The sequence below is a fragment of the Corticium candelabrum genome, chromosome 4 (genome assembly GCF_963422355.1).
Source record: "Corticium candelabrum chromosome 4, ooCorCand1.1, whole genome shotgun sequence".
NCBI classification, from domain to species: domain Eukaryota; kingdom Metazoa; phylum Porifera; class Homoscleromorpha; order Homosclerophorida; family Plakinidae; genus Corticium; species Corticium candelabrum.
Genome location: NC_085088.1, coordinates 6,313,117 through 6,339,205, shown reverse-complemented (window position 1 = coordinate 6,339,205; position 26,089 = coordinate 6,313,117). Strand labels below are relative to the sequence as shown.

The 26,089-nt window shown below is 38.8% G+C and overlaps 4 protein-coding genes across 5 annotated transcripts in view; 3 read left to right on the top strand and 1 right to left on the bottom strand.

The window, feature by feature from the left end:
• The window catches only part of LOC134178614 (transformation/transcription domain-associated protein-like), a 37,245-nt gene extending 20,439 nt beyond the window's left edge, over window positions 1-16,806 (top strand). The window contains 54 exon segments of the mRNA XM_062645492.1: window positions 1,220-1,321; window positions 1,392-1,480; window positions 1,547-1,616; window positions 1,676-1,759; window positions 1,818-1,925; window positions 1,986-2,059; window positions 2,120-2,219; window positions 2,270-2,368; window positions 2,425-2,487; window positions 2,542-2,607; window positions 2,663-2,761; window positions 2,818-2,923; window positions 2,985-3,040; window positions 3,125-3,214; window positions 3,267-3,344; window positions 3,406-3,466; window positions 3,527-3,617; window positions 3,676-3,771; window positions 3,832-3,911; window positions 4,658-5,346; window positions 6,943-7,035; window positions 7,096-7,215; window positions 7,271-7,414; window positions 7,484-7,669; window positions 7,732-7,814; window positions 8,173-8,248; window positions 8,306-8,397; window positions 8,458-8,534; window positions 9,972-10,030; window positions 10,086-10,277; window positions 10,333-10,569; window positions 12,033-12,251; window positions 12,538-12,638; window positions 12,697-12,807; window positions 12,870-12,993; window positions 13,053-13,117; window positions 13,342-13,429; window positions 13,503-13,563; window positions 13,624-13,920; window positions 13,979-14,109; window positions 14,169-14,268; window positions 14,321-14,528; window positions 14,592-14,675; window positions 14,738-14,831; window positions 14,887-14,994; window positions 15,050-15,157; window positions 15,218-15,292; window positions 15,356-15,397; window positions 15,466-15,588; window positions 15,687-15,779; window positions 15,838-15,976; window positions 16,038-16,231; window positions 16,291-16,387; window positions 16,449-16,806. Of these exon segments, the coding sequence (XP_062501476.1) occupies window positions 1,220-1,321; window positions 1,392-1,480; window positions 1,547-1,616; window positions 1,676-1,759; window positions 1,818-1,925; window positions 1,986-2,059; window positions 2,120-2,219; window positions 2,270-2,368; window positions 2,425-2,487; window positions 2,542-2,607; window positions 2,663-2,761; window positions 2,818-2,923; window positions 2,985-3,040; window positions 3,125-3,214; window positions 3,267-3,344; window positions 3,406-3,466; window positions 3,527-3,617; window positions 3,676-3,771; window positions 3,832-3,911; window positions 4,658-5,346; window positions 6,943-7,035; window positions 7,096-7,215; window positions 7,271-7,414; window positions 7,484-7,669; window positions 7,732-7,814; window positions 8,173-8,248; window positions 8,306-8,397; window positions 8,458-8,534; window positions 9,972-10,030; window positions 10,086-10,277; window positions 10,333-10,569; window positions 12,033-12,251; window positions 12,538-12,638; window positions 12,697-12,807; window positions 12,870-12,993; window positions 13,053-13,117; window positions 13,342-13,429; window positions 13,503-13,563; window positions 13,624-13,920; window positions 13,979-14,109; window positions 14,169-14,268; window positions 14,321-14,528; window positions 14,592-14,675; window positions 14,738-14,831; window positions 14,887-14,994; window positions 15,050-15,157; window positions 15,218-15,292; window positions 15,356-15,397; window positions 15,466-15,588; window positions 15,687-15,779; window positions 15,838-15,976; window positions 16,038-16,231; window positions 16,291-16,387; window positions 16,449-16,558 (6,432 nt within the window). The 3' untranslated portion in view covers window positions 16,559-16,806.
• Window positions 16,807-18,885: 2,079 nt separating this feature from the next.
• LOC134178611 (tRNA (cytosine(72)-C(5))-methyltransferase NSUN6-like) lies at window positions 18,886-21,743 on the top strand. The gene is made up of 10 exons (XM_062645489.1): window positions 18,886-19,004; window positions 19,558-19,879; window positions 19,940-20,096; window positions 20,149-20,309; window positions 20,383-20,423; window positions 20,485-20,632; window positions 20,689-20,840; window positions 20,898-21,023; window positions 21,430-21,545; window positions 21,604-21,743. Exons 1-9 carry the CDS (start codon window positions 18,897-18,899, stop codon window positions 21,460-21,462), a joined length of 1,248 nt encoding a protein of 415 aa, XP_062501473.1. The 5' UTR covers window positions 18,886-18,896; the 3' UTR covers window positions 21,463-21,545; window positions 21,604-21,743.
• On the bottom strand, window positions 21,670-23,426 carry LOC134178612 (uncharacterized). 2 transcript variants are annotated; one of them, XM_062645491.1, is made up of 6 exons: window positions 23,267-23,426; window positions 22,510-22,625; window positions 22,309-22,412; window positions 22,050-22,256; window positions 21,812-21,982; window positions 21,670-21,742 (listed from the first exon to the last, which is right to left on the bottom strand). In XM_062645491.1, exons 1-5 carry the CDS (start codon window positions 23,404-23,406, stop codon window positions 21,851-21,853), a joined length of 699 nt encoding a protein of 232 aa, XP_062501475.1. In that variant the 5' UTR covers window positions 23,407-23,426; the 3' UTR covers window positions 21,670-21,742; window positions 21,812-21,850. The 2 variants fall into 2 exon arrangements, with proteins under 2 accessions (XP_062501475.1, XP_062501474.1); XM_062645490.1 differs by having other exon boundaries at window positions 21,670-21,982.
• A 1,449-nt stretch (window positions 23,427-24,875) lies between these two features.
• On the top strand, window positions 24,876-25,673 carry LOC134179009 (uncharacterized). The gene has a single exon (XM_062645918.1). It carries the CDS (start codon window positions 24,893-24,895, stop codon window positions 25,490-25,492), a length of 600 nt encoding a protein of 199 aa, XP_062501902.1. The 5' UTR covers window positions 24,876-24,892; the 3' UTR covers window positions 25,493-25,673.
• Window positions 25,674-26,089: the final 416 nt, after the last annotated feature.

Genomic DNA, 26,089 nt, shown 5'->3' with positions numbered 1-26,089 from the left:
CCGTTGACAAAGTGTGCAACAGCACATTTGTCCAGACCAAACTTCATCTGGATGTCATCAGAGAAGGTACGAACCGTGTGCAACAACCCGTCCAACTGATCAGAGTTTCTGCCATACAGCTTCAGATCATCCATGTAAAGTAGATGACTGATAGCCTGACGTTTGGCAGTCTCACCATGCCCAGTGGTCATCCGGTAGCCGTAACCGGTTCTGTTCAGCTCCTTGCTCAGAGGATTGAGAGCCATACAGAAGAGAAGTGGAGAAAGTGAGTCACCTTGGAAAATACCCCTCCTGATCTGCATAAGCCTTGTCTTGATAGTACTATTCCCGCAAGAAAGCACCATTGATGTCCTCCAACTCTTCATCACACGTGACAGGAACCCGCACAAGACTGGACTGATCTTATGCAGCTGAAGGCATTGGAGCAACCAACTGTGTGGCACGCTGTCATAGGCTTTCTGGTAGTCCACCCAAGCCATGCTCAAGCTCTTGTGCCTGGTCCTACAGTCTTCGGTAAGCAGCTTGTTGATCAACAGCTGATCCTTTGCACCAAAAGATCCCTGTCGACAACCCTTCTGCTCCGGAGCCATGAGGTTTCTCTGATCCAAATGCCCTGCAATCCTCTGCCTGATGACTGAGGTGAGGGTCTTATAGAAGACAGACAGACACGTGATAGGCCGGTAATTTTTGGCCTGGTCAGTCTTGTCATTCTTAGGAATCAGAGTAGTTATTCCTTGAGACAACCAGTCGGGTACAGAGTCTGGATTCTGAACCAGCAGGTTGTAGTTACGAGTCAGATCAGTGTGAAGACACGTGATACACTTGACCCAGAAACCATAAACCTTGTCTGGACCAGGAGGCTTCCAGTTCCCCATCCTTTTGAGACACGATGTGACCTCATTGTCTGAGATAGGTAACCACTGCTGCTCATCTTTCCGGTGCGTCTCGTCATCGGTTTGACGTCTCAGCCAGAAGGCAGACTCATTGTGATGTACCTCAGTTATTATTATTATTATTATTATTATTGTTATTATTTATTATTATATTTTTATAGTGTAGTATATTACTGCTATAATTAATGTTCAGATTGAAATAGTTTATGCATACAAAAGTTTTGTATTGCATAGTTGGTTGTGTGTTGAATAGCATTGCTTTACAATGTTTATGATTGATTGCTATACTGTATAGTATATATGCTTTGTTTTTGCACACTTTGCAGCTACTTGGAGACCCTCCTAATCCTGACCAAGATCACCATAATGACTTAGTGAGTGTTTTTATTGAGAAAGTTATTGATAGTGACAGACCTCTTGCTGCACCTGTAAGTTTGTATGTTATAATACACATTGAAAGTTCTAATTGTAATTGTTTTGTGATGTGCTGCATTTTAGGATGCGCTTCGAATCATGCTGCTGCAATTTTCTGCACTGCTTGTAGATCAAGCATCAGAATATGTCCATGATCCAACAAACAAGACACAGTGAGAAGAATTTTTCACTTACAGACAGATGCTATACTTGCTAATCAATGTGTGTCTATGCCACAGAAAGCAAGGTTCAAAGCTTCGGCGTCTGACTGCTTATGCGTGGCCTTGCTTGCTGAATAAGCAGTGTGAAGTAAGTCTAAGCGATTATTACTCTGTACTTGTATTGTACCTGAAGTTGTTCCTTTTTAGGATCCGGCTACTCGTTACCATGGCCATCTTCTACTGGCTCACATTATTGCTAAGTTTGCAATCAACAAGAAGATTGTTTTGCAAGTAATTGTGTTGGTTGTGTTTGGAGTGGTATATTGTTGCACTGTTGTGTGTTGTTCAGGTGTTTCATAGTCTGCTTAGGGCTCATGCTGTCGAAGCGAGAGGAGTTATAAGACAAGCACTCGAAGTTCTCACACCTGCTATTCCTGCTAGGACAGATGATGGCAATGTATGTATTAGCCAATGGTACATTGCTGCTTTAGTTTGTAACTGCTTGGTATTGTTATAGACTGTCCTCATGCACTGGACAAAGAAAATTATTGTTGAGGAAGGACACACCGTGGCACAACTAGTGCATATTTTGTTAGCGTTTTAGCTATAGACTTTCTGTCTCTGTTTGCTTACTTGAACTGTTGTTAATAGGCAGCTAGTTGTGCGCCATTACAAAGTGTATTATCCAGTAAGAGGATATCTTATTCAGTACATGGCCAGCTTTATGCAGAAACTTGGTTTCCCACCTAATGTAAGTTTTTTATTTGTTTGATTTGATTGTCTTACTATTTATTATGCCAGGCAACTATTGAACATCGACGATTAGCGGTAGATTTAGCAGAAGTGATAATCAAATGGGAAATGCAAAGAATCAAAAGTGACAACGAAGTTCAAACAGAAGTATCATAATCTATTTTACCATTATTTTTGTTTCTATATTGTTTTGCTGTTGACAGCAAACAGTTGGGTCAGATTCTTCGACATCGGTAACAGGCAGCCGGGCTGCATCTCCAGCACAGGTTACAATTGTAATTTAAGTGTTTCACTTGCTTGTGCAAAGTGGTCTGCACTAGGCAATTGGTGTAAAAAGACCAAGTGAAGAATTATCTCAAGACTCAAAGAGGCTGAAGACAGTGGCTGTCAGAAGTGCTTGTTGTTTTTGGTGTGAAACATTTAGGAACGTTTGTTTTGCAGGGTGTTCATGCTCGTCAGTTGACTGTGGCAACACGACATGTGCTAGAGAAACAACACCAGGACGCAGTAGTAAACTTCTTGATTCGAATCGCATGTCAGGTTTGTATTAAGTGTGGACAACAATGTGTGGTGTTGCTTCTAACTGTAGTGTGTAGGTAAATGAGTCAAATGCAACTGCAGGGTCTGGAAGTCCTGGGGAAGTTTTGTCTCGACGTTGTGTTGCACTACTCAAAACGGCTCTAAGGCCTGATATATGGCCAGGTAGATGGTCTCTTCAATTTCTGAACTGTTTGCCTGTTAAACATTGTTGTTTCTGGCTTAGTTGTTGACCTCAAATTGACGTGGTTTGACAAGTTGCTTTCGTCTGTAACAGCTCAAGTGTGTGTGCATGGCTTTGTGATATCTTTCTGTTTGTTTGTAATGCATATATACAGCAGCTTGTATTGTCTTTGTATATCTTAGAGTAATACACAACAAGAACAGTCGACACAAGTGAATTATCCAAATATATGCACAGCATTGGAAATCCTGACATTACTGCTATCTGTTGTGGTATACATGTTCAAAACAACTTTAGTTCAAACTTGACTTTGTTTATATGCAGAATCGTCCATCTATTTTGCCAATGTTCAAGCCTTTGCAGCGTGGAATTATTGCATGCATGTCAAGTCACAACACTAAAGTACAGCTAGTAACTGACTTATTTGTTACTGCAAAACGACAGCACTCTATGTTTATTGAAGGTTATCCGAGGTGTTCACAACCTATTAGCTAAACTGATGTCCCTCTTTCCTACTGATTCAAGTACTGTGTTGAGCATTTTTTGAATGTTTTGACTATAAGTGTACGTTGTATGTGAATCAGCTTCTTCCAGTGTTTCAAAGTATGAAGAATTAGAAGGATTGTACTCTAGTGTTATTCGAATTATACACGATGGGCTGCAGACATATGAACGGTTAGTTTCCCAGGACTGAGTAACTTTACTTGTGATGGTTTGATGTGACTATGATCAGATCTACAACTACTTCTAGTACAACGACGATGGGACTTTATGGGACACTAATGATTCTGAAGGCTGCATGCAGTCATAATGCGTGCTACATTGATCGGTCATCTTTTAATTTATTGCTTCATAGTATATCTCATGTTGATATAGTTGATGTTGGTAGGTTTCTTTCCTTATTTATGAAAACATTGTCAAAGATGCAGCATGATCATTTGTTGTGCACTGAAGAGACTGCTGGTCCAGGTAGTAATTAATCTGTTATTGTTTTAAGAGCTAGAAAGCATCATGTATGGGAAACATTATGGAAGAGTAAAATGCATGTATCTGACTTGTGTACTTGTTGATATTTAGGAATGTAATGTTGACATGCTTATGCAACTAATATATTTATTGACTAAAGGGAGATCTGTGGGGCACAGGCCCCAAATTTTTCAATTCCATTCATTCATAATCGTTTACTGAGGTGCAGTACTCATGTATGCTTACAGTGCCATTCAGTTACACTTGCATCTGTTCTGTACGTCGTGGTGATTCTCCTGATAGTGCTTCGTGGCCAAACACCAAACGAAGAAAGCCTGCAAGTGAATGTATTTGAGGTTGTTTCAGCCAAAGAGTCTCTCAAGCTGTGCGCTGCCCTGTGCAAGCTTCTAGGGTAATTGATCGATTACTCGATATGATGTTCTCTAGAGGGTAATGCAAAAAGTATAGAGTAATGTATGTATGTATATAGGTATGTATGTAATATATGTATGTATTGTCATATACATACATTCAGCCCATCGTGTGTCCCCCAATGGCAGAAAGCTGGTTATGCCGCTGATTGAAATTACATGAGATTTCAGTTTGTTCTTCTGGCACAAACTGTTTTTGCATAGATAATGTGTGATTAAGAGTAATGTTGTACAGGCAATCTTTGTAATTGCATGACTTGAATTTTAACAACCATAAACCCATTTAGTTTGAGTTGTTTTATGTAACTGTATGTCTAGTGATGATTGATATGATGATTCTGAGTTTTGAATTGGTGAAGATGAGACTACCAGTCATGCCACAAGAGATGAGAAAGAATTTTATAACATTGCTTGCAAATCTCATTGAAAAGTCTTCAGAGGTTCGACTCTTGCGAGCTGTGACAAAAATTGTTGAAGAATGGGTGAAGCAAAAGACTCAGCTGCCTGTTCAACAAACTGCATCATTGAAGGAAAAGTCTCTCTTGCTTCATCGTATGATGACATCGTATGAGAAGCGTTTTCCCAATGAACAGGAACTGAATGCACAGTTTCTTGATCTTGTTAATTATGTTTATAAAGAGGAATCACTGCGAGGTAGTGAGCTGACATCAAAGCTGGAGCCTGCTTTCTTGGCTGGTTTACGTTGCAATCAACCTCAAGTCCGAGCAAAATTTTTTCAAGTGTTAGATTATCATCTGCCACGACAACTGTGTGAACGATTGCTGTATATTGTGCAAACGCAGAATTGGGAGTTTATTGGTCCACACTTTTGGATAAAGCAGTGCATTGAGCTTTTGTTGACTGTTGCTGACTGTGATCAGCCTGTCAAAATGGTGTCGGAAACAACTGCTTTGCCATTTGTTAGCTCACTCTCACATATTGGAGGCAAAAGTTTTGGTCTCAATAATCCACTATCACAAGAAGAGGAAACTGTATCTCAGTCAGAGGTGAGTGCCACAGTTTTATTTTTAGCAAATATTGGGGTTGGCAACACAGGGCTATCTTGTATACAGTTGTTACGTTGTTGCCTTTGTTTATCAACATTTTTATGTTGAAGTTAACATGAATTAATTCAAGGTTGGACTGAAAACTGACATTGTAATAAGTTTTGAAATACTTTGGCAAGCAGGTGCTGACTATTTATGCTTTTTCTCCACTGACTTTCGGATCTTGGCAATTGAATGAGGGATCATTCAAAGCTAAGAGTCATTGTCAGTAGGTATTTTCTCCCATTAAACATGCAATGAGTACTTGGGGAGTGTATGCACTTTGGAGGATTGTTATTTACATAGCAGAAGGTATTTTGATTGATTTGCCGTGAAGATTGTAAACCACACCTTGTATAACTAGTAATTAATGTCCGTAATTAATGTACAGGGTGGAACGGCTACTGTGCTGCAGTCGTAGGCGTAGCACTGTTTTGAAGAGTTTTGAATTCCCATGTTGACCACACCTTCTATAGCGTGCATTTGGCCGTAGCACTTTGGATTTGCCTCTCCTGGATCTGATGTATGCAATGTTAGTTACTTTGCTAGTTGAAATCAAATGCTGAAGGAGGCTACATAAATTATCATAGCACTGAATGTATGTCTCTTGAGATTTGTGGAAAACACAAATTGGTTGCTATTAAGCTGCATTGTCACTTTACTTATACTATAAAATTACTGGTTTGTTATTGTAATTTCAGCTATGAGCCGAAAGAAACACAAGACTTTGTAAAAGTCACGAGACTTGGCAAGTAGCGTACTCTAAAAAACGTATAGGGGTGAACTGACTTGAAATCTGCGGGCTATGTGAATGTGTGACTATGTCTGTCACACTCAGGAATATGCCATGCCTTCAATGCGGTCTGATCATGGAGCACTCAGCAGTATTTGCAAGTGATCATACATGGTAACCAGAGACGATAGATGAACTGCCAGTCAGTTCTGTGGAATGTTCATGAATGAGTTTGTACCAGAACAGTGTAATTCATGTTTCCAATTGCCAAGTCTTGTCGGAAATAGACAACAGAACTTACCTATCTGCAACAGCTCACACGAAATCGAATGTTCTGTGGCTTATGGCATTTGCATGGGAATCTAACATTGTATAACCACGAGCAATGTTTATGTCTCGTATGTGATAGCTCTTGTTACTGTACTTAGACGACTACAGACTATTTTTGGACTTTGCGGTCAAGTGAAATGACAGTCACTCTGTACGATTTTAGGTAGAGTTACCTGTAGCACTCTTAAAAGGAAATAGCATTTAAATTCGTAATTCTTCACAACAATGTTATTGTGGTTGTCAGAAAGCTCATAGCTGTGGAAGTGACAGTGTAAACACAGCTTCAATTACTAGTGAAGGATATGTTAGCGGGTCATGTTGTTTTCTCTTGTTAACATACGTTAAATACACGTAGAGACATATGATGTATGTTGAGGGTGAACTTGCTCTTGGCATTTCAGCACTAATATAGTTTAGATGGTCAACTATGTAAGAGCACGTTTTATGTTACTGATTTGCCTGCTTACAGACACTGTGATTTACATTGTTTATAGAAAATGGAAGTAGACCTTCCTGCATCAAGAAATCAGCTTAAGCTGTTGAGTACAAGACATGCTAAGTTTATTGCTGCTGCAAGAAGTGTGAAGGTATGAGCATTATTTCTCTTGTTGTCATCACTATAATACGTTGACGGGATTTTGAGATAGACAGCAAGTGTTGTAGACGGTATAGTACAGCTATGTCATGAAGACACTAGTCTTGCATTTCACATGTGGTTGGAGCTATTTCCTAGGATTTGGAGTCTATTATCAGAACACCAGCAACAGGTTTGTGAAGGTATGTCTGGAGGTGCAATTGTTCATCATTTGCTCTATTTTGCAGATGCTGAGTGGAGAGATTAGTCCATTCCTCTGTAGTGGTGCTCATCTCACACAAGTGGATTGTCATCCAAGTGCTATTGAGGCATTTCTGGAGGCTTTCTTGAGATGTAAACCAACAATCTTTTTGAGGCCATTTGTTTTAAAGGCATGGCTTACTATCATTTGCTGTCATGCTGTTTTTTGTTTGTTAAATTTTGCATTTTTATTACTTTAGTATTTGGGGAAGGCACACAACGCTTGGCATCGGGCATGCTTGTGTCTTGAGGAGCATGCGTTTGACTGTGATGATCTTTCAACTGAATTGCAGGCAGATGCTCAACTACAGCACAAGCAGTTGAGAGAAAGGATAATATCAGAGCACAGAATCAGCAATGAAGATTTGTTTGGAACAAGAAGAGATGTAAGGATCCGATAACTATAGCTATTGATCCACTGGTATGAACAGTGTTGATTATGTTGTAGGAAACATTAGATTGTTTGTCTGAGCTTTATTCGGAGCTGAAGGAAGAAGACATGTGGGCTGGGTTGTGGCACAAGCGCTGCCGGTAGGTGTCTATATCAGTAAAATGTTACTTAAAGTCTTGGGTGGTAAATAATATTGGTATTAGTATAGTTGTTTGTTTAGTGAAATGTGTAATGAATTTGATGATTGTCACATGTATCAACAGCAGCTTAGAAAGAAATTTTGAAATGTGATATTGAGTCACTACCTTATTTACAAACATGTATTTGCCATGATTCATTCAATCGAGCTATTAAAATTTCAGTTCATTTGATAAGTAAATATAATTCAATGACATCGCAATTCAAAGGGTAATTCTTAATTGATTTGACTCTTTTTGGTTTTATGCCCATGACTACTAAACGTACTTAGTTAATGAAAAACTTAACTTTGTTGTCAAGGTTTCCAGAAACAAGCAGAGCAGTGTTTCTTGAGCAACACGGTTTATTTGAGCAAGCTCAAACAAAATATGAAGAGGTAGCAATGTCGCATAGTCTGTATTGTGTGTTCAGTGCTGATATTTTATGGCTATAGGTAATGGGTATTGCTCGAGAAGAACACAATCATGGTCCAGCACACCCAGCTGCACAGCCAGAGTACAGATTGTGGCAAGATCATTGGATTCGGTAAGTATTAATGCTGATGCTCTTGGTAAGGTTGCAACTCACATTTGTGCATGTGATTAGGTGTTGCAAGGAGCTAGGGCAATGGAATCTTTTGACTGAACTTGGAAGGAATCGGCTGCAGCCCGATCCTTACTTGGGTGAGTCAGTGTGTGTATACTTGCTATAGAATGGATTGCTAGTTAAATATAGCTGGTGTTTTATTGCATTCTTTTGGATGACGTGAAGAGATTATAGGACACGTTTGAATACTAGTTTTGGAACTGGCATTGACGGGGACTAGTTTGTAGTTTGTGTTTGATTGATAGTTCTGAGAATTCAGAAGAGTTCCGGCAGTTTGACCATCTGAGCTGGAATTGTCTGAACTGTCACGCCTACAGTTTCAACAATTTCGGTTCAAACTGAAACTAGTATGCACCCATAGATAGCAATTATGCAGTCAGTATTATTTATAAATTGCTATACAGTTTACTGATTTCAACTGTCAAACAATTAAGGACATATCAGAAATTGTCTGCTCGAGACTTGATAAATTAATACATCTAGTGGGACACCATTTATAACAGTACATGTACTACTTATAGAGAGTAGACAACTTGTACTTTAATGCTAACTATTTGATACAGCTATGCAAGTACAGGTGGATGTCACTTATCCGAACACCAGTTAACCGAATGCGTCAGTCTACCGAATGACTTATGCCTCGGACTCACTCTAGCTTTGCACACACACAACGGTAATGCGCATGAGCATCAGAGAACACGTGTAGTTCTCATCAGTGATATGAAATTTTGAACCCCAAAAGCCGCAGAAAAAGACAAGTCGTTCATTGATTTTGACTCTTGGTGTGGTAAGAAGTGCTCTAATAATACTGTTCATGTATTAAGTTACTGTCACATCACACTGAGCCTTGGATGTGGGCATGTTAAGTAGGCGTCAGTCATCCAGACTATTCAGAGTTATGGACGGGTCAGAGAACGGAAGTGCTCGGATAAGTGACATCCCACTGTAGCTTTTTCTATTCTCTTAAATTTCTGCTGTATTCAAGTTGAGTTTTGCAGAGTTTTATGTGGGTTGCATTACAGCAGAACATACTTGCAAAGTGATTATAGGACTGACATCTACTAAGTTTCGTTTCTACTCAAACAGAATTTGCTTGAAATGCAAAGCAATGTAACACACTGGTTTTGAAAGCAAAATAGTTATCTCTACAGGCATGGCATTTAAACACTGAACGAATTTCAAGCTTAGGGATGTAAGAATATGGATGAAAATGCAACTATATTTAGTGATGGAAGACAGAAAATAAACAATTACTGTAATAATTTGCTTATGCATTGTTATTTGGTACTGAAAATATTAGTAGATAAATTAGCACTGTAATGGGCTACAATCGTCTCTTTAATATGTTTTACTTTTGCAATTAACAATTGGTGAAATATGTGTGTTGAATTACAAGACGTAGTTGTACTTACATAAAGCAGCTGATGCATTTTGTCATGCAAACTACTCATATGTCCAAATTGACTCAAGTTTGAGCATTTGATAAGCACACAATATATGGGTTGTGATTCTAGTTCTAGACAGTGCTTGGAAGCTTCCTGACTGGTCAGCTATGAAAGATGCCTTGTCTCAAGTCTGTACTTATGCAGTCTTTGCATTTCATATTGTGCAATGTTTTCTTGTGGAAGGTGGAGTTGAACAGTCCGGAGAGTCTTGCTTATAAGCTTAGCTTGTATCGAGGCTATTTAGCACTTTGCCCTCCAGAAGAGCAACACTTTACTGCGGTAACAAAGCTTGTAGAAGCAGCATCAAATCAAGCTATTAAGCAATGGAAACGACTGCCTTCTATTGTATCTTCTGTTCACATCACATTTCTACAGGTTTAGCTGCTGCAGTGCAAGTGTGATGTTAGATAGTCAAATTTGTGTTTGATAGGCTGCCCAGCAAATAATGGAACTTCAAGAGGCAACACAGATTCGTACTGGTTTGCAGCCAACAAGCATTGGCCGAACAGCCAGTTTACATGATATGAAGGCAATTGTAAAGACATGGCGTAACCGGTTGCCAAATCAGTGGGATGATTTGTCACACTGGAGTGATATATTTATGTGGCGGCAGCACCATTATCAAGCTATTGTGTCAGCATATGAACAACATTCACCTCCAGAAATGGTCAGTTAATGTTATTGAAAAGACTAACGATTTAGATATGTTATAATGGTAGTGATATTCAATTTTAATGAATAATAATAATAATTACAACAACATATTTGAATAGACATGCAATATTGTAATGGATTGTGATAGTTTTTATATGGACACACTTGAGACTATTAGATCAGTAATTCAATTGGGCCATGTTTTCATTAGCTGCACTTTAAATTAATTTAGCATTTCACATTTATAAACTAAACTAGTTCAAGAAGCAACTGTTTTTACTAGGAACTTGCACGTCCAGGGTGGGCAAGACAAATCGTTTAGGAACGCCATAGTATTTGTTGAGCGAGGCTTGTTTTGAAGTATTGCATGGGCTGGTCTGTTGTCAGAGCAACTGTTGGTTGTCACTGATTCAGCTACTACTAGGGATTTGCATTACGATGACCAATGACACTGTCTTCTCTCTGTGTAGCTGCTGATTCGAATTAGTCTATATCAAACCGAGTTGTCAGAAGCCATCTAAGCAAGCGCGCTACTGTCACGTGATAGTTAAATCTAAACCATATTGCTGTCTTATGCTCCACAACAAATTGCTAGTTAGTGCTTTGTCTTTTGTGCAAAGGCAAAATTTTTCTGCAAGTAGGAAGGCATTTGTTCTGCTTTATGCGACATGATTGTCTTTTGGCCATCACATGGTGTAATATACGCATCACCTGTTAATTATAGAATTACTAATGAATATAAGTTATTCACTGATTGGTAGCTTGAAATATGATGAATAGATCATTCTTGCTTTTGGCCTTTTGACTTGGTTCAATTGGGTTCATATGTACAGGTACAGTCATGACATATTTGACTGCATTTTAATAGAATTATCTATTAAAATAGAAACAAGATTGGTCATTTAATAGAAGCTGCGTACAAATTTTGTGTACTGTAATGTCACTTATTCAAGCTGAGACTTATTTCTGCATAACCCGATTTTGCCAACAGACTTCTTTTCAGAACAGGCTTCAATTCGAGCCAGGCTTCTATGCAACAGCTGAATGTACTTTCGAAGCTGCGAGATTAGAACTGGCTTTTGTGGCTCTAACCACAGCCAGCTTGAACGTCACAGTGTACTTTTTTTCTTTGGCTGTGGATGGACATCGTTTTTATTAGAAACAAAGACATTAAAACTAGAAGGAGAAGAGCAGAAAAGTATAATAGCAGCTGACCAACACGTGCAAATCACGTGGAGACAATAGGCAATGAACTGGCACATGCTTGATTTGCCGTTTACAAGCCTCAGCTTCTATTTGAAAATGGCTTCTATTCAAAGTTGGCTTTACTACATGATACTATGTTATGTTGGATATTGCATGGCCAATTAGCTTATCGGTGGCTGGTCAAAGTTGATTTGATCTGGCCTTTTTTGGTTGATGAGAGAAACTTTACAGTATATTGATCACTGTTGTTTTGTTGATGTGTATGTACAGAACCATGCTATGCTTGGGGTTCATGCTTCAGCATGGGCAATTATTCATCATGCTCGTATAGCAAGAAAACAAGACTTAATTTCTGTTTGCCTTGACAACTTGAGCCGAATTTACACCATTCCAAGTGTGCCAATTGTTGATTGTTTTCAAAAGATTAGACAACAAGTCAAATGCTATCTGCAGAGTAGCCTGACGTTAGGGAAAGGAGAGCTTCAAGAGGTATAGAATCTTCAGTAGTAGAAATTGTTTTGAAATGCTCAATGAAGAATCCTATAACTGGAAGGGTGGCTGGTTGGTTTGAGCTCCCTGTTGTTTGCTTTGTCTTTCTTTGTTTGTTTTGTGTTCTATGTCTAATTCTCTTCTTTGCTACTGATGAGCAATTGCCATACCATGCAGATGCCTGTGACCATTGAGATTATGAGATCTGAGAGCAGCAAAGCAAATATATCTTCAGTTCTACTGTAATTAGTTGGCGTAATTGTAATTTGTTATGTATTTGTGCAAGGGTCTTGATCTGATTGAATCAACTAACATGAAGCCATTTCAGAAAGAAATGGTTGCAGAGTTTTTTGCATTGAAAGGACTGTTTTATTCACAGATGGAGAAGTATGGTACAGTGTACTTGGCAGTTATATAGAAATTATATATATGGATGTTAATTTAGATCTGAGGATGCTAACAAGGCTTTCTCAGCTGCTGTTCAGCTGAGCGACAGTCTTTCAGAAGCATGGGGACTTTGGGGTGACTATCTAGACCAGATATTTATCAAAGACAGGCTTGTGCCATGGTTGTACGCTACAAGAACTATATGTAGTTAATGTTGAGTTTGGATTCTAGGAATCGAGACGTTGGAATTGATGCTATGACATGTTACTTGCATGCTTGTAGACACAATGATGAAGTCAAAGGTCACAAGATATTGGCTCGAGTTCTGTGGCTACTCAGCTTTGATGATGAAACAGTAACTCTCTTGGCATCACATTTGTAGCTTTGAAATGATTCTAAGTCATTGTCCTTTAGCGTGCTCTATCAGATGTGATTGACAAGTATGGAGTTGGTGTGCCTCCAAACCACTGGTTACCTTGGTAAAACATCAATACAGTGCAGTGAAACTTTGCACCACTTGAAACATATATTCTGAGCAGTATGATCAGTTTCTCGCACACAATAAATGTAGAACACAATACTGTTTTGAACTGTGACTGTCATGTGTTTGTCTACAAGATGGTTGCAAGCTCGGAGTTTTATTGCACTATAATATAGTAGTTGGTTTACTTCTTGATTTGATGAATTGTACATGTGACAACAGGATTCCTCAACTGTTATCTCTTCTGGTTCGAAGAGATGGGAGGCAGATCCTCAACTTACTGTATACAATTGGCAGAGCGTTTCCTCAGGTTTTCATTTGTCGTTTTTTGTGCTCTTCTAAACTGATGGGATTTGCCAATACCGCTTTGTGTGCTTTTGCAGGCAATTTACTTTCCAACACGAACAATTTATCTTGCTCTTAAGATTGAACGTAAGGAGAATGGTTAGGAATTGTGTGAGATTTGGTATTTTATTATTATATCAGAATATTTGTGTTGTTTAGTCAAGAGTGAGAAGTCTACATCTCAACATTCTCCCATTTCAGCGAATTCCTTGCAAAATATTCCGATTGTATCGGCTGTGCAGTCTAGTTCGACTGAGACTTTGAGTGACTTCACTGAGAAACCTGTGATTTCAAAGAAGGAAGATGTTGAACCTATGGATGTGGATAGTAACAAGGAGACTTTCATCTCTGGCATTACAGAGCAAGAGATAGGAGAGCCGATGTTGCTTATCGAAGGCATTGTTCCAGGTTTAACATCAATGTCTAGTAGCAGATTTTCTTTTGAGTCTTCTGGAGGTTTGAAATGAATAGTGATAAAGTTATGGTTTGTGAATGTTCATACATTTTCTTGTAGAGCCAATGTCTTCTGCATCAGATGGGCAAGTTAAAGCTACACCTGAAATGTGGAGATGCAGTCGCATCATGCATCGATTACGTGAACTGCACCCAACTTTGCTTTGTGCTCTTGAGGCAATAGTAGACCAGGTTTAATTATTTCAAATTTTTAAACAGAAAAAAAACACTTAACTGACTGGTTTTGCCAGTTGATTTGGTTCAGAGAGAATTGGGTAGAAGACGTGTTGAGACAACTTCAGCAGGCACTGAGAAAGTGTTATTTGATAGCATTCGAAACACGAGATGATGGTATGTGCATGGAAGTTTTCATCATCAATTAGAATGAGAAGTTTTGTTTCAGTGTCTGGAGCAGAGGTGCCTGCTGAAATGCAGATGTTCTTGCAGAAACTAGTCAGCTGCTTTGATTTGGGGTTTGAGACATCATCGGATGTCAGTGCAACTCTTTCATCGGTAGCATCAGAAACATTCGCTCGCTGTGCCCAAGCTACTATGCGAGACCCCGTTTTCCAGCAGTTGAAAGAGAAATTTTCTCAAGACTTCAACTGCAGGTTGTCACTACCATTGGCAGAACATTTGGCCATTTAGTTTATTTATCTGAATTATTGCTTTAGCCATTCAACTGGTTTACATGGTCTTGTGGACAAGTTGAAAAAGTGGATTAATATTTTGCAAGAGAGAGTAGCAGCACAGCCCAAGTCAGTTTTCAAGTGATGTAACAAATTGTTTAAAGGATTACTTGTTTTCTTCTTTTTTCTAGATCATTTTTGTTGGAAGAGAGATGTCGATTTTTGAACAATTTTTCAATGTCTACTGCTGAAATTGAACTACCCGGAGAGGTTCATCTGCCAAAGGTTCAATGTGTTGGCTGGCTGTTGTGACTACATAGCTGATTTTCTTCTTTACTAGCCTTTGTCATACTGCGTAAAGATTGCTCGTTTTTTGCCCAAGGTTGAAGTTGTCAAGAAGTACGGAGTGTCTGCGAGACGGTTATGTATTAGAGGTCATAATGGAGTGGTAGGCTCTAGTTTATTGAGCATTTTAGGTGCCTGCTAAAATGGAAATTTTTTAGCTTTATCCATATTTGGTGATCAGTGACAACAACTACACAGAGTCAAAGCGTGAAGATTCTGTGTTTCAGCTCTGTCGTGTACTTAACGTCTATGCAGGGAAAAGAAAAGTGAAAATTTTAAATTTTAGAGATAGAATACTTTGATGGCATTAGTTTATGTTGTTGTAGGAAACTTGTCGAAGAAATCTCTTATTTTACATTCCTAGATATGTGTTTGTGTCTCCTCAGATCAGACTGATTGAGGTACGTAGCTTGTGGTTGCTTGGAAATATCAGTAAGTTGGCACCACTAATTATTTTGTTGCAGGACAATCCTACTAGTGTTAGTCTTGAGAGCATACTGGAGCAGGTCAGCAATAATACTGAAGAATATTGCAAGTCATTGTACTCCATTCTAAAATTTCATTGTTCCTGCAGCATTGCTCCAGCAGAGGAAGCAATTGCAGCGAACCTGTTACGTACTACTATGAAAGACATTCATATCTCCAGCAGAGAGGAAGGCCTGTTACACAAGAATTATTGGAGAACATTTTTTCAGAGGTGCTTACATTATACAAAACCGTTTGCTATGTTTATAAAAGATCATTGAATCTACTGTTTAATTGATCATGTCATTCATGTTTTGTTTATATTGGCAGATTCAATCTAGCTTAGTTCCAAAGTTAGTCTTGAAGAAGTGGGCTGTTTGCACTTACCAAGATGCTGTGCATTACTGGACATTTAGAAAACAAGTAGGCTCTGCTTTATAGATCTTACGGTTTGTTTATAGTTGAAACATTACTTCTCTAGTTTACAGTGCAGTTGGCTGTTGCAGCATTCTTGGAGTATGTTATGCATTTAACAGCTCTCACTCCTGCCATGCTTTACATTGCAAGAGATACAGGGCAGCTTTTGTTCAGCGGGTTCAAGTTTGATATAACTGCATCTGGTTGGATTTAATGACTTCTTACAGTTATGCATATGCATGCAGTCAATTGTTGAAAATGTAGATAAACTGAATGGCAGAAAACCGGTGCCTTTTCGGGTCACCCCAAATATTGCAGAATTTTTGGGACAAATTGGAGTGGCTGGGCTGTTTACTGCCAGTATTATAGCTGCTGCTCGCTGTGCTGTGCAGCCTTCACTCAACTTTGTAGCTGTACTGAAGACTGTTATAAGTGATGAGTTCTTAATGAGAAAGAGGGTAAGATTACCAAATCAGAAACAATTTTGAATATTGTAGATATGAATTTTTTGGTGCAGATGGGAGGGTGTGATAGCGATCAAGGATTAGTGGATGTCAGTGAGGCAATTAATAATGTTGATCAAGCAGCTTCTTCTATTCTTGCTCGTTTAGAAGGTACTTCATCTATTTTTTCTCGTATAGGGATTGTGCTTGAGCAGTTATGGTCGTTTTGTAGTTATTGCAACGTTGGAGGGTTCGCCAAATCCAGTGGATGCACTGGTAGCGAATGCCAGTAGTGCTGAAAGTCTCTGTCAGATGGATCCAGCATGGTATCCATGGCTCTAATTTCTCAGATTTTTGACTGATACGAAATAGCAGATTTGATTAATACACATGGATGCTGCAGCTGGATATAAACAATTAAGAGACAGGACTTTCCATTTTGACGTTTGAATGCATGTTTTTTTATATATACAGTACACGTTATGGGTAGGCCATCTTCCATACTCTAGTCAATTGAAATGATAATTGCTATAATTATAGTTGTTGTAATTGAGATAAACAATTGATTTTGCGTTGGCTGCCTCAGACAAGTTGTTCATTGACAAGACCCAATAATTGAGAACATGAATGGCCAAAAACATGTTCTGGTAAAAATACTTTCAGCAACGTAGGCAGGCAATTTGTGATTGGCTGTCGATCTGTCTGTATAGTTGCAGCGCAGTACCAAACATCAAACCGAATACTGCTCTGTGAACCAGTTTGACTCTATGCACTGGAAACGTTTTGAGCTGATATGGATAGCCACGCAGACCAGTAGGGATTCAGTGATTTTCAATTCTATTTGCTCAATCACGTGACTTTACAAAGCTGAAGTAGATGCATTGCCTTACATATTTCTATGTGATGCTCATACATTTTACATCCTCTAAACATTTTAAACTAGTTTATGCATGGTACTGGTGCATATCTACCAACCAGCGGCAGCAGCCTGGTCGATTTTGATCCATGCATGCAGTGTTGTTTAATTAGCTAAGAGATCTGGAACCAATTGTTTGTTTGTCTTGAAGTTCAGAAATGATTTTGATGACTTACTTTCACTCACAATACATAAACTAAAAAGGTAAGATTTACCTTTACATTATGATGCTAAATAGTTTGAGGTGCACATCTTTATGCTTTCAATCTCTTGAAATTTGTGGTGGTATGGAACAACAAGCGTATGCATTATGTGGTGCCTTTTGCAATTACTCGATCATCGATCATGCCTAGCTGTATTTGCATGTTTACAATCAGTTGTTTAGATTTGAGATGATAGTTGAATTAATCTCATTGTATGTGTCAATGGTTTGTCCATCATCAAAACTCACAACATCCATACTAATTAACAGCTGAGAATTAATAGAAACTAGTTCTAGAATTTCAGCTGTTAGCCTACTGACCGTTCTAATCTCGGCTGTTAGTCTTCAAGTTGTGAGCTTTGATGAGTGACAAACCATTGACACAACTAATGAGACTATAAACCAAGCAATGAATAGCTAACGCATCCTTCTACGTAACTAGAGAAGACATGTGCATATTCTCCTTCTAGTCGGTGACTGAATTTGAAATTAATTGCATATATATATATATATATATATATATATATATATATATATATATATACAATTTCAGCTTTTTTCGCAGGTTCATGGATTAGGGCAATACCCAACCCTGTCTTCGGCCTTACCATGTCTGCACAGGAGTATGTTGTTTGTCTGCATCTTTGGCTGGGCATTTGCTTATTTTCTCTTCCACCATCCAGCAGGACAGTCACGGAGATCATGTTCTAGGCTGCCACAGTGGCTCCCTGAGAAACAAACGTCACAATGCTTTGTGTGACATTATATTTTATTGTCTCCGGACGAACTACTCAGGAACTCGACGTGAACAACGCTGTACTAGTGAGAATCAATCAAGACCAGGAGACGTCTTTAACCCTGATTTTTTTTTGCAAGGTCGTCCCGCATATTTTGATCTCTCTGTCAGAAATTCTCTTCAAACATCTTATATTATCTTTCCGCCAACACAGCTGGTACTGCTGCAGCAGCAGGGGAGATGGAAAAAGATCATCGTCATCTTTTGAATATTGAGCGTACTGGTTCTCTCTTCTATCCTCTAGGGGTAGAGACGTTTGGTCTATGGTCTTCATCCAGCCTCGAAGTACTCAAAAACATCGCTAGGAAGACTACCATCACCAGTGGACTTACTATTAGCAAGGCTTCAACCTACTTACATGAACGTTTATCTGTCTGTTTGTGGAAATATAATTCAAAAATGATTTTAGCGTTACTAACTGTTAGCTCTGTTTCTGATAAATGGGACTCATACATGTATGTTTAGAGTTGTATTATGCGCTCACCTTTAGGTGGTGGGACTATAATTATATATATATATATATATATATATATATATATATATATATATATATATATATATATATATATATATATATATATATATATATATATATATATATATATATATATGCACACCATTTATTGTATCCACGCTGACCATGCGAAATTAGAAGTCTCTTCGGAATGAACAAACTGCACGTTTGTTGAACAGTCAACACCAACGCGTTAATTTTATATTAGGAGTAGATTTTGATGCGTATAAGAGGTCTGGGTTGTCAAGGCTTATGAGTACAGCAGCTGTAAGCTGCTCTCGAGCTCGCTCTCTCTACCAAGAAGGCTTTAACAGCTTTTTACAAACAGATGTACAGGAACACTTGGCTCAAATTTTTGCCGTAAGTCGTGGTAGTGCCTTTGAACGTTAATTACGGTAGAAGATAAAGTAGCTCTATAGGTGTTTGTGTAGAATGGTAAGTGTGGAGTAACTGCACGTCTTCACAATACTTAAAGTTGAATCTGATATAAGTATCAACTCCAAAACATTAGTGCACATTTCAGAGATCAAGATCGGTGTCTAGACTGGAGGCAACTAGCTTTTACTATACATACACTAACTGGACTACCAGCTGGGCTGATCGAATCCTGCATAGTATGTCAGCAATTATCACTGAAATCGTTTTAGTTGGCAATGCACACATACTCGATCAGTATAGTCTAACTTTAAATTAGGACTATTTTTAATTATTAAGAATATTATATTATATCAATGAATTGCATGGGATAACAATTTAACCAGTGGCAGTAAGCAGTTTGTACCATAGTTTATGTTGTATTAGTTGTAAACAAGCTTGAAGGCAAACAGTTCTACTGTAAGTGTATTTAACTATAGTACTGTAACCAGTACGGTTTGCAACTGATTTTTGTGTTTACTCAATGGTTTGTTAACAGGAGTCAGACCTGCATCGCTTGTGCTCTTTGCTCTCCAAGCCTCCTTTGTTTACTGTTTTACGTGTAAACACAACTTACTTCAGCAGAGAAATAGCAAAAGAAAAGCTGATACAAGTGCTAGCGACCACACAATTACACAGAGAAGAGAAGCAATGGGAAGTTTTTGAACATCCTCTGTTGGATGATGTACTCTGGATTCCTTTTGACAAGCAGCAGTCAGTTCTAGAATTGCCAAAGAAAGTTGTTGTTGATCTACGGTGCGGAGAGTCAGTGCTACGAGGAGCTGATGTGTATGCTCCAGGAGTACTGGCAGCACCTACTGGTCTGTTACTATAAAGAATTACCAAGATGCCAGGAGTAACAGTGAACATTCTGTTTACAGATTTGCAGTCTTCGGATAAGGTCAGTGTATATACAGATGCTTCTCAAAACTGTAGAAGAGGTAATACACAAATGCCAGCAGAAAACGCTGTCTTTGTTGGCAATGGCTGTGCATTGATGAGTCGTCGTGATCTGTTCTCTGATCAATCTAAGAACAGGTACATGCAGTTTTCAATGTTGGGATTTAAAAACTAATTTATCGAAATTTAGTGGAGTTGCAGTTGTGATGACATGTCCAGTTTTCCCCGCTCCTTCTCTAAGTGGCGTTCTTCCAGACACATTATTTCTTCAGAATCTGCCGTCTGTTGTGGTTACACATGTTCTAGCTCCACAATGTGGGGATTGCATCCTTGACATGTGTGCATCACCAGGTACACGTAACTGTATATATATATTATAATATTGATGCTGCAACATCAACTAGCAGTTTCAACCTAATTGTAGGTGGCAAGACAACCCACATTGCTGCTAGAATGAGAAATGAAGTAAGTTTGTGATTGAATTGTTCCAACTGTATCCGGCAATGTGTGTGGGTGTCTTGTGCAGGGCACAGTGATAGCATTGGATAAAACTCAGCCAAAGATTGACAAAATCCATTTAAATCTGACACGTCTTCAACTGTCCTGTGTTCAGCTATACAAATATGATGGTAGAAATGCATTTGATATAAACTCAAAAGCCCAGCCACGACAGTGTAATGATTCTCTATACATACGAGTGTAATTCCTTATGTTGCAAATGATGGTTTAGGTGATGGTCCTCCTTATGGGCCAAGTTCCTTTGATAGAATTCTTGTGGATGCCCCATGCAGTGGACTTGGTCAGCGACCACAACTCATGAGTCGTTTGTCTCTAGGAGACCTCCAGTCCTTTCCTAACTTACAGAAGGCGTTGTTGACAACAGTGTGAAATTCTTTTCTTTGAAGGGCATATCAGTCATAACATAGACCTCTGTTGCAGGCATTTCATTTGCTGAAGCCATCTGGGGTACTTGTTTATTGTACCTGCACTCTCACTCCTGAAGAAAATGAGCAGCAAGTGGCATGGTTATTAAGGAAGTTTCCTGAACTGACATTAGTGAAACAGGTAAAGAACACACTCACTCACTCACTCACTCACTCACTCACACACACACACACACACACACACACACACACACACACACACACACACACACAGACAGACAGACAGACAGACAGACAGACAGACAGACAGACAGACAGACAGACAGACACACACACACACACACACACACGTACGTATGTACGTACATTATCATTGTAATACTGCATGTACGTACATTATGCATTGTAATATTGCATGTATGCAATGTGAGTCATACAATTGTCGTTGTACTAACAGTAGCCGAGAAAGATGATACCTGCTTAGTGCTATTAATATCACTTACCTATACTGTTAGGGTGGTGCAACATACCTGTCACTATATAGCATATCTACGTATTACACTGATGTTTGTACTGTATGTTGTTAGTTGAAAGCTGTTTCATGTAGGAGCCATACATAGGTCGACAAGGATTGCCCGGACACGGACTGACAGAAACAGAACGTCAGCTCATTCAACGATTTGACCCACTGTCAACTATGGAAGTGAGTAAAATTTGATACTGTGGGATGGTTGTCATCTCAAATGACTTGGTATCTACAGGCTGGAAGTGGTAGTTCACAACAATCACAGACTCCATCATTAGACTCATTGCACTCAGACACAATAGGATTTTTCATAGCATGTTTTGTGAAGTCGATCAGGGCACTGGCACAAGACCAAGTGACAACACAACTATGAACTACAACATATAACGCATTATTATTAACATAGATTATGAACCAAAAAACCCCATAACTCAACATCCTACCATGTTGGCAAGCATGAAAGTTTTCTAAATTGTAGCATGTCAAACAGATTTCCATGGGTAAGGGAAGACGTCATCTGAGTCTTTGCGGCGCCATAACTTCCTCCTTTCTTTGGTACGAACGTTCTCACACCACACTTCTGCAGCATTTGCAGCCTTCCATTTTGCAACAAACTGGGAGGAGATAATGCACATTGCGGTCATTTACACAACACAACACGAACATGTGATCTGTGACAACCTGTGGATCCCACAAGTCACTAGCAATTCCTAGGTCCTTACAGCATCTCATCAATGCATTAGACTTGGCAGATTCGCATGCTTTCCCAAATGTCATCCCGCCTCGTGTCGGGTAATAGTTGTGTTCTCCAGTTGCTTGGGAGACAAATCGACCATGACAAAAGAGAGCGTACTCACGAGTAACAAGATGACCTGCATCTCCTTCACCCTGTACAAACTGAGCTGACAAGCAGACAATTGAATGACTGCATTTAACAAACTTGAAATTGGAGTGATTCTCCACGAGGCATCAATGCCCAACCACCTGGACCAAAGGCAGCATTCAAGACGCGTCGATACTTGATTTCAGGTAGGTAGATCAAACCTAACACAATAAGCTGTTCTGTTTGTAATCAGCAATTAATCCATGCTTTTTATTAAGTATTTGTAAACATTCCTGATAAATATTGCTCAGACTGTACCATCTGGTTTTATTTCAATGTCATCAGTCTTTAGTGATGATTCAAGAACTTGTATAATTTCTCGAGAAAATGGTTCAGCTGCAATACCCTTGAAAGGATCGGTAACGCTTTCTGTACTGTCAATGGTGAAAGTTATTACATCATACATACTATACTAGTGTATGTAACACATACAGTTACATACATTCACACACACACACACACACACACACACACACACACACACACACACACACACACACACACACACACACACATGCACACACGCCCATCCAGAGAAATTGTGTCCCATACAGGGAGTTGTTTCATCAAACATTGTTACAACTCTTCCCCCACAAATAGAATTAATTCCAAATGTTGTTACAATAATTTTCCCTTCGAGTATAAATATGCAGCATGAAGTTGTATAGTTGAGTCTCAAGACCTCTGCCAAACAATGACTCATCATTTCATTAAATTTTATAATATGAATTATTAATTAATACAATATATTTAATTTTATTGCATTGTCATACTAATCTCTATACAACAATATACTCCCATTGTCATTATTAAATGCTAATTAGTAATAATATAAATTAGTATATTAATTATTATATTATTAATATTACAACTATAATATATTAATTCTAATTATAGACAGGTATCACTATGGTTGACAGCCACATCGTAGTTACACAAGCAACTCTTTACAGAAGATAAAGTTCTTGCACAAAAGAGAGTGCAGCTGTAGTCCTACATGTCCGACTAGACGTACTGTTGATCATAGTTGCTCGTCGACTGCGATTGCTTGGCCGTGGCTTCAGACAAAAGTCGTAGGTGAGTAGGCTTAGGCTGAACTCGAGAAGAAAACAAGAATGCACGCTCGCAGACAAACGTAACGCCACGCCAAAACATTGTAATATTGAAATCAACTTGCTCAGTGAGCTCAGGTTTGATATCAGTCCGCTGTTCTCGGCCGCACTGATATCAATAGACACAAATAGTGTAGCGCGCGTTACTAAATGTGTAAAATTTACTTTTCTAGGTACTACAAAATAACGTGCGCTATTCTAGATACAATGGACACGTCACCGTCTTGTATTCTAACTAGATGAACTGTGGAACATGTGTGCGCGCTCTTCGATCTGCTAGCAGCTCAGGGGACCCCAGTTTGGGATCGTTGTTTGGTGCACGTCGTGGAAAAGGTACTAATCGGTACTGATCGACTTTCCAGTGAATTGGATACGAGTAGTGGGTTTCAGAAACCATACTCTTCCGATGCAATGATTGCTGGTGCACTGAAATCTTTTTGGTATGTTTAGATAATTAATTAAATTGATTAATAATAATTACAAAATTAGACAAATACACACATGAACACATTTAGTTGTAGATGTGTTCAGTAATGATGTAGTCGTTATTGTAGAGTTATACATTGCAGAAATTTCCAAAAGATAATTTCAAACTTAATGAAGGACTGAAAAACGTCTTTGGATTGAATTATTGTGTGAATTCATGTTATTTTGTTCCTGCTGTGTATGAAATCTCTACAATAACTAATATATCATATCATAGACACATGTGTGGGTGAGTGGTCATCTGTGTATTATGTGTGTGTGTGTGTGTGTGTGTGTGTGTGTGTGTGTGTGTGTGTGTGTGTGTGTGTGTGTGTGTGTGTGTGTGTGTACACATACACAGATGACCACTCACCCACGCATGTGATATATTAGTTATTGTAGAGATTTCATACACAGCAGGAACAGAATAACATGAATTCACACAATAATTCAATCCAATGACGTTTTTCAGTCCTGCATTAAGTTTGAAATTATCTTTTGAAAATTTCTGCAATGTATAACTCTACAATAACGACTACATCATTACTGAACACATCTACAACTAAATGTGTGTATTTGTCTAATTTTGTAATTATTATTAATTAATCAATTTAATTAATTATTTAAACATACCAAAAAGATTTCAGTGCACCAACAATCATCGCATCAGAAGAGTCAAGGGCTACTCGTATCCAATTCACTGGAAAGTCGATTAGTACCGTTTCCATGACGTGCAGCAAACAACGATCCCAAACTGGGGTCCCCTTAGCTGCTGATCGAAGAGCGCGCGCACACAAGTTCCACAGTTAATTTATTTAGAATACAACGAGAATACAAGGCGATAACGTGTCCATTGTATCTAGAATAGCGCACGTTATTTTGCAGTACATTAATATTAACTAATGATTGTGGCATTGATATTACATAAATTCTACACATTTGATAACGCGCGCTACACTATTTGTGTTCATTGATATCAGTGCGGCCGAGAATGGCGGACTGATATCAATCCGCCGCTACCGGCTTCTGTAGGTGCCCGAGGTTGATTCGCGCGTTAGACAGACATGGCGTCGATGGCTCGTCTAGTGGCTGCACGCACTGCCTGCATGTCGACGTGTTTGTCTCGTGCTTCCTGTTGTAAACTGAGGTGCCTAGCGGGATTCAGTTCAATTTCTCACACTGAGAAAGGCGACAAGTTGAATGCTAGCCAATTCGAACTTGTGTACACGGCACCAATAGCTGGAGCTGTGAAAGCAATAAAGGTCTTCTCCTTGTCTACCTGTGTAGCCACCATTATCGGTTTACCAATTTTGGTCGTCTTTGGGAAGCTTTCCTTGATGGGCAAGGTGTCATTAGCGTGCGTTATTGGACCAATTGGAATCGGTACGACTTTCTTGTTGCATCTGTTTGTCAGAGGATATATCACTAATATGTGGTACAGTCGGAAAACGAACAAATTGCGTATTAGTACGTTGTCTCTTTTGGCAACAAATGTTATGACTGAGTTTGGAATGGAGGACATTGATGCTGTCGATACAGTCAATGTGTTGTCAACGTTTACTGTGAAGGGCAAAGGATATTTTATTCATCCAGAAGTTTTCAGTGACAAGGAACTAGTGGAAAGACTTTTGCAGCTACAGACTGAACCTGGTGAGCTCCTATAGCAGTTACAGTATTCAGACGTTGTAACTTTTAATTTATATTTAGTAAATTATAATTATTAGCGGATATTGTGTTGTTGTGGTCTGGTGTTAGCAACGAAAGATTACCTTCCTGTGCAATGTTGTAAAATTTTTGAAATTTGTATTTACCTACTTACCATTGATGCGCCTAATATTGCTAGAAGTCAAGTCAAGAATTCGCAGGCCATGCAGATAGTTTGTGCTATTGACAGAGAGACAGGACTGAGTCTGTTTGATATATATATATATATATATATATATATATATATATATATATATATAAGATTCATGTCTCACATTTCCCAAATTATAGTCTCTGTAAATGTTGGGAGATCACAGCAGGACATTAAAATCAATAACGGGTATAACAAGCAGTGATGTAGTCTTGGTCCAGACTGCATGTAGTGACAATTCCTATAGTACACCTATTAAAAATTGATTTCAATAAGCAGTCATTACTATTGATCTATCTGCAACTACAACCATTAAGAGCAAGTGTGTTCTTAATTACGTTTGATTTGTGATGTCATCTAGCTGCATCACATCACTTACTTGACTACATTGCTTAGTGTGCTTTCT

Coding starts and splice junctions, on each gene's coding strand:
- LOC134178611 (XM_062645489.1), top strand. CDS start 18,897: ATGAGTACAGCAGCTGTAAGCTGCTCTCGAGCTCGCTCTCTCTACCAA. Junction 19,880..19,939: donor AGTACTGGCAGCACCTACTG/GTCTGTTACTAT, acceptor TTCTGTTTACAG/ATTTGCAGTCTTCGGATAAG. Junction 21,024..21,429: donor AACTGACATTAGTGAAACAG/GTAAAGAACACA, acceptor GTATGTTGTTAG/TTGAAAGCTGTTTCATGTAG.
- LOC134178612 (XM_062645490.1), bottom strand. CDS start 23,406: ATGTTTTGGCGTGGCGTTACGTTTGTCTGCGAGCGTGCATTCTTGTTT. Junction 22,413..22,509: donor CATTGAAATAAAACCAGATG/GTACAGTCTGAG, acceptor TTATTGTGTTAG/GTTTGATCTACCTACCTGAA. Junction 21,983..22,049: donor GTGACTTGTGGGATCCACAG/GTTGTCACAGAT, acceptor ATCTCCTCCCAG/TTTGTTGCAAAATGGAAGGC.
- LOC134179009 (XM_062645918.1), top strand. CDS start 24,893: ATGGCGTCGATGGCTCGTCTAGTGGCTGCACGCACTGCCTGCATGTCG.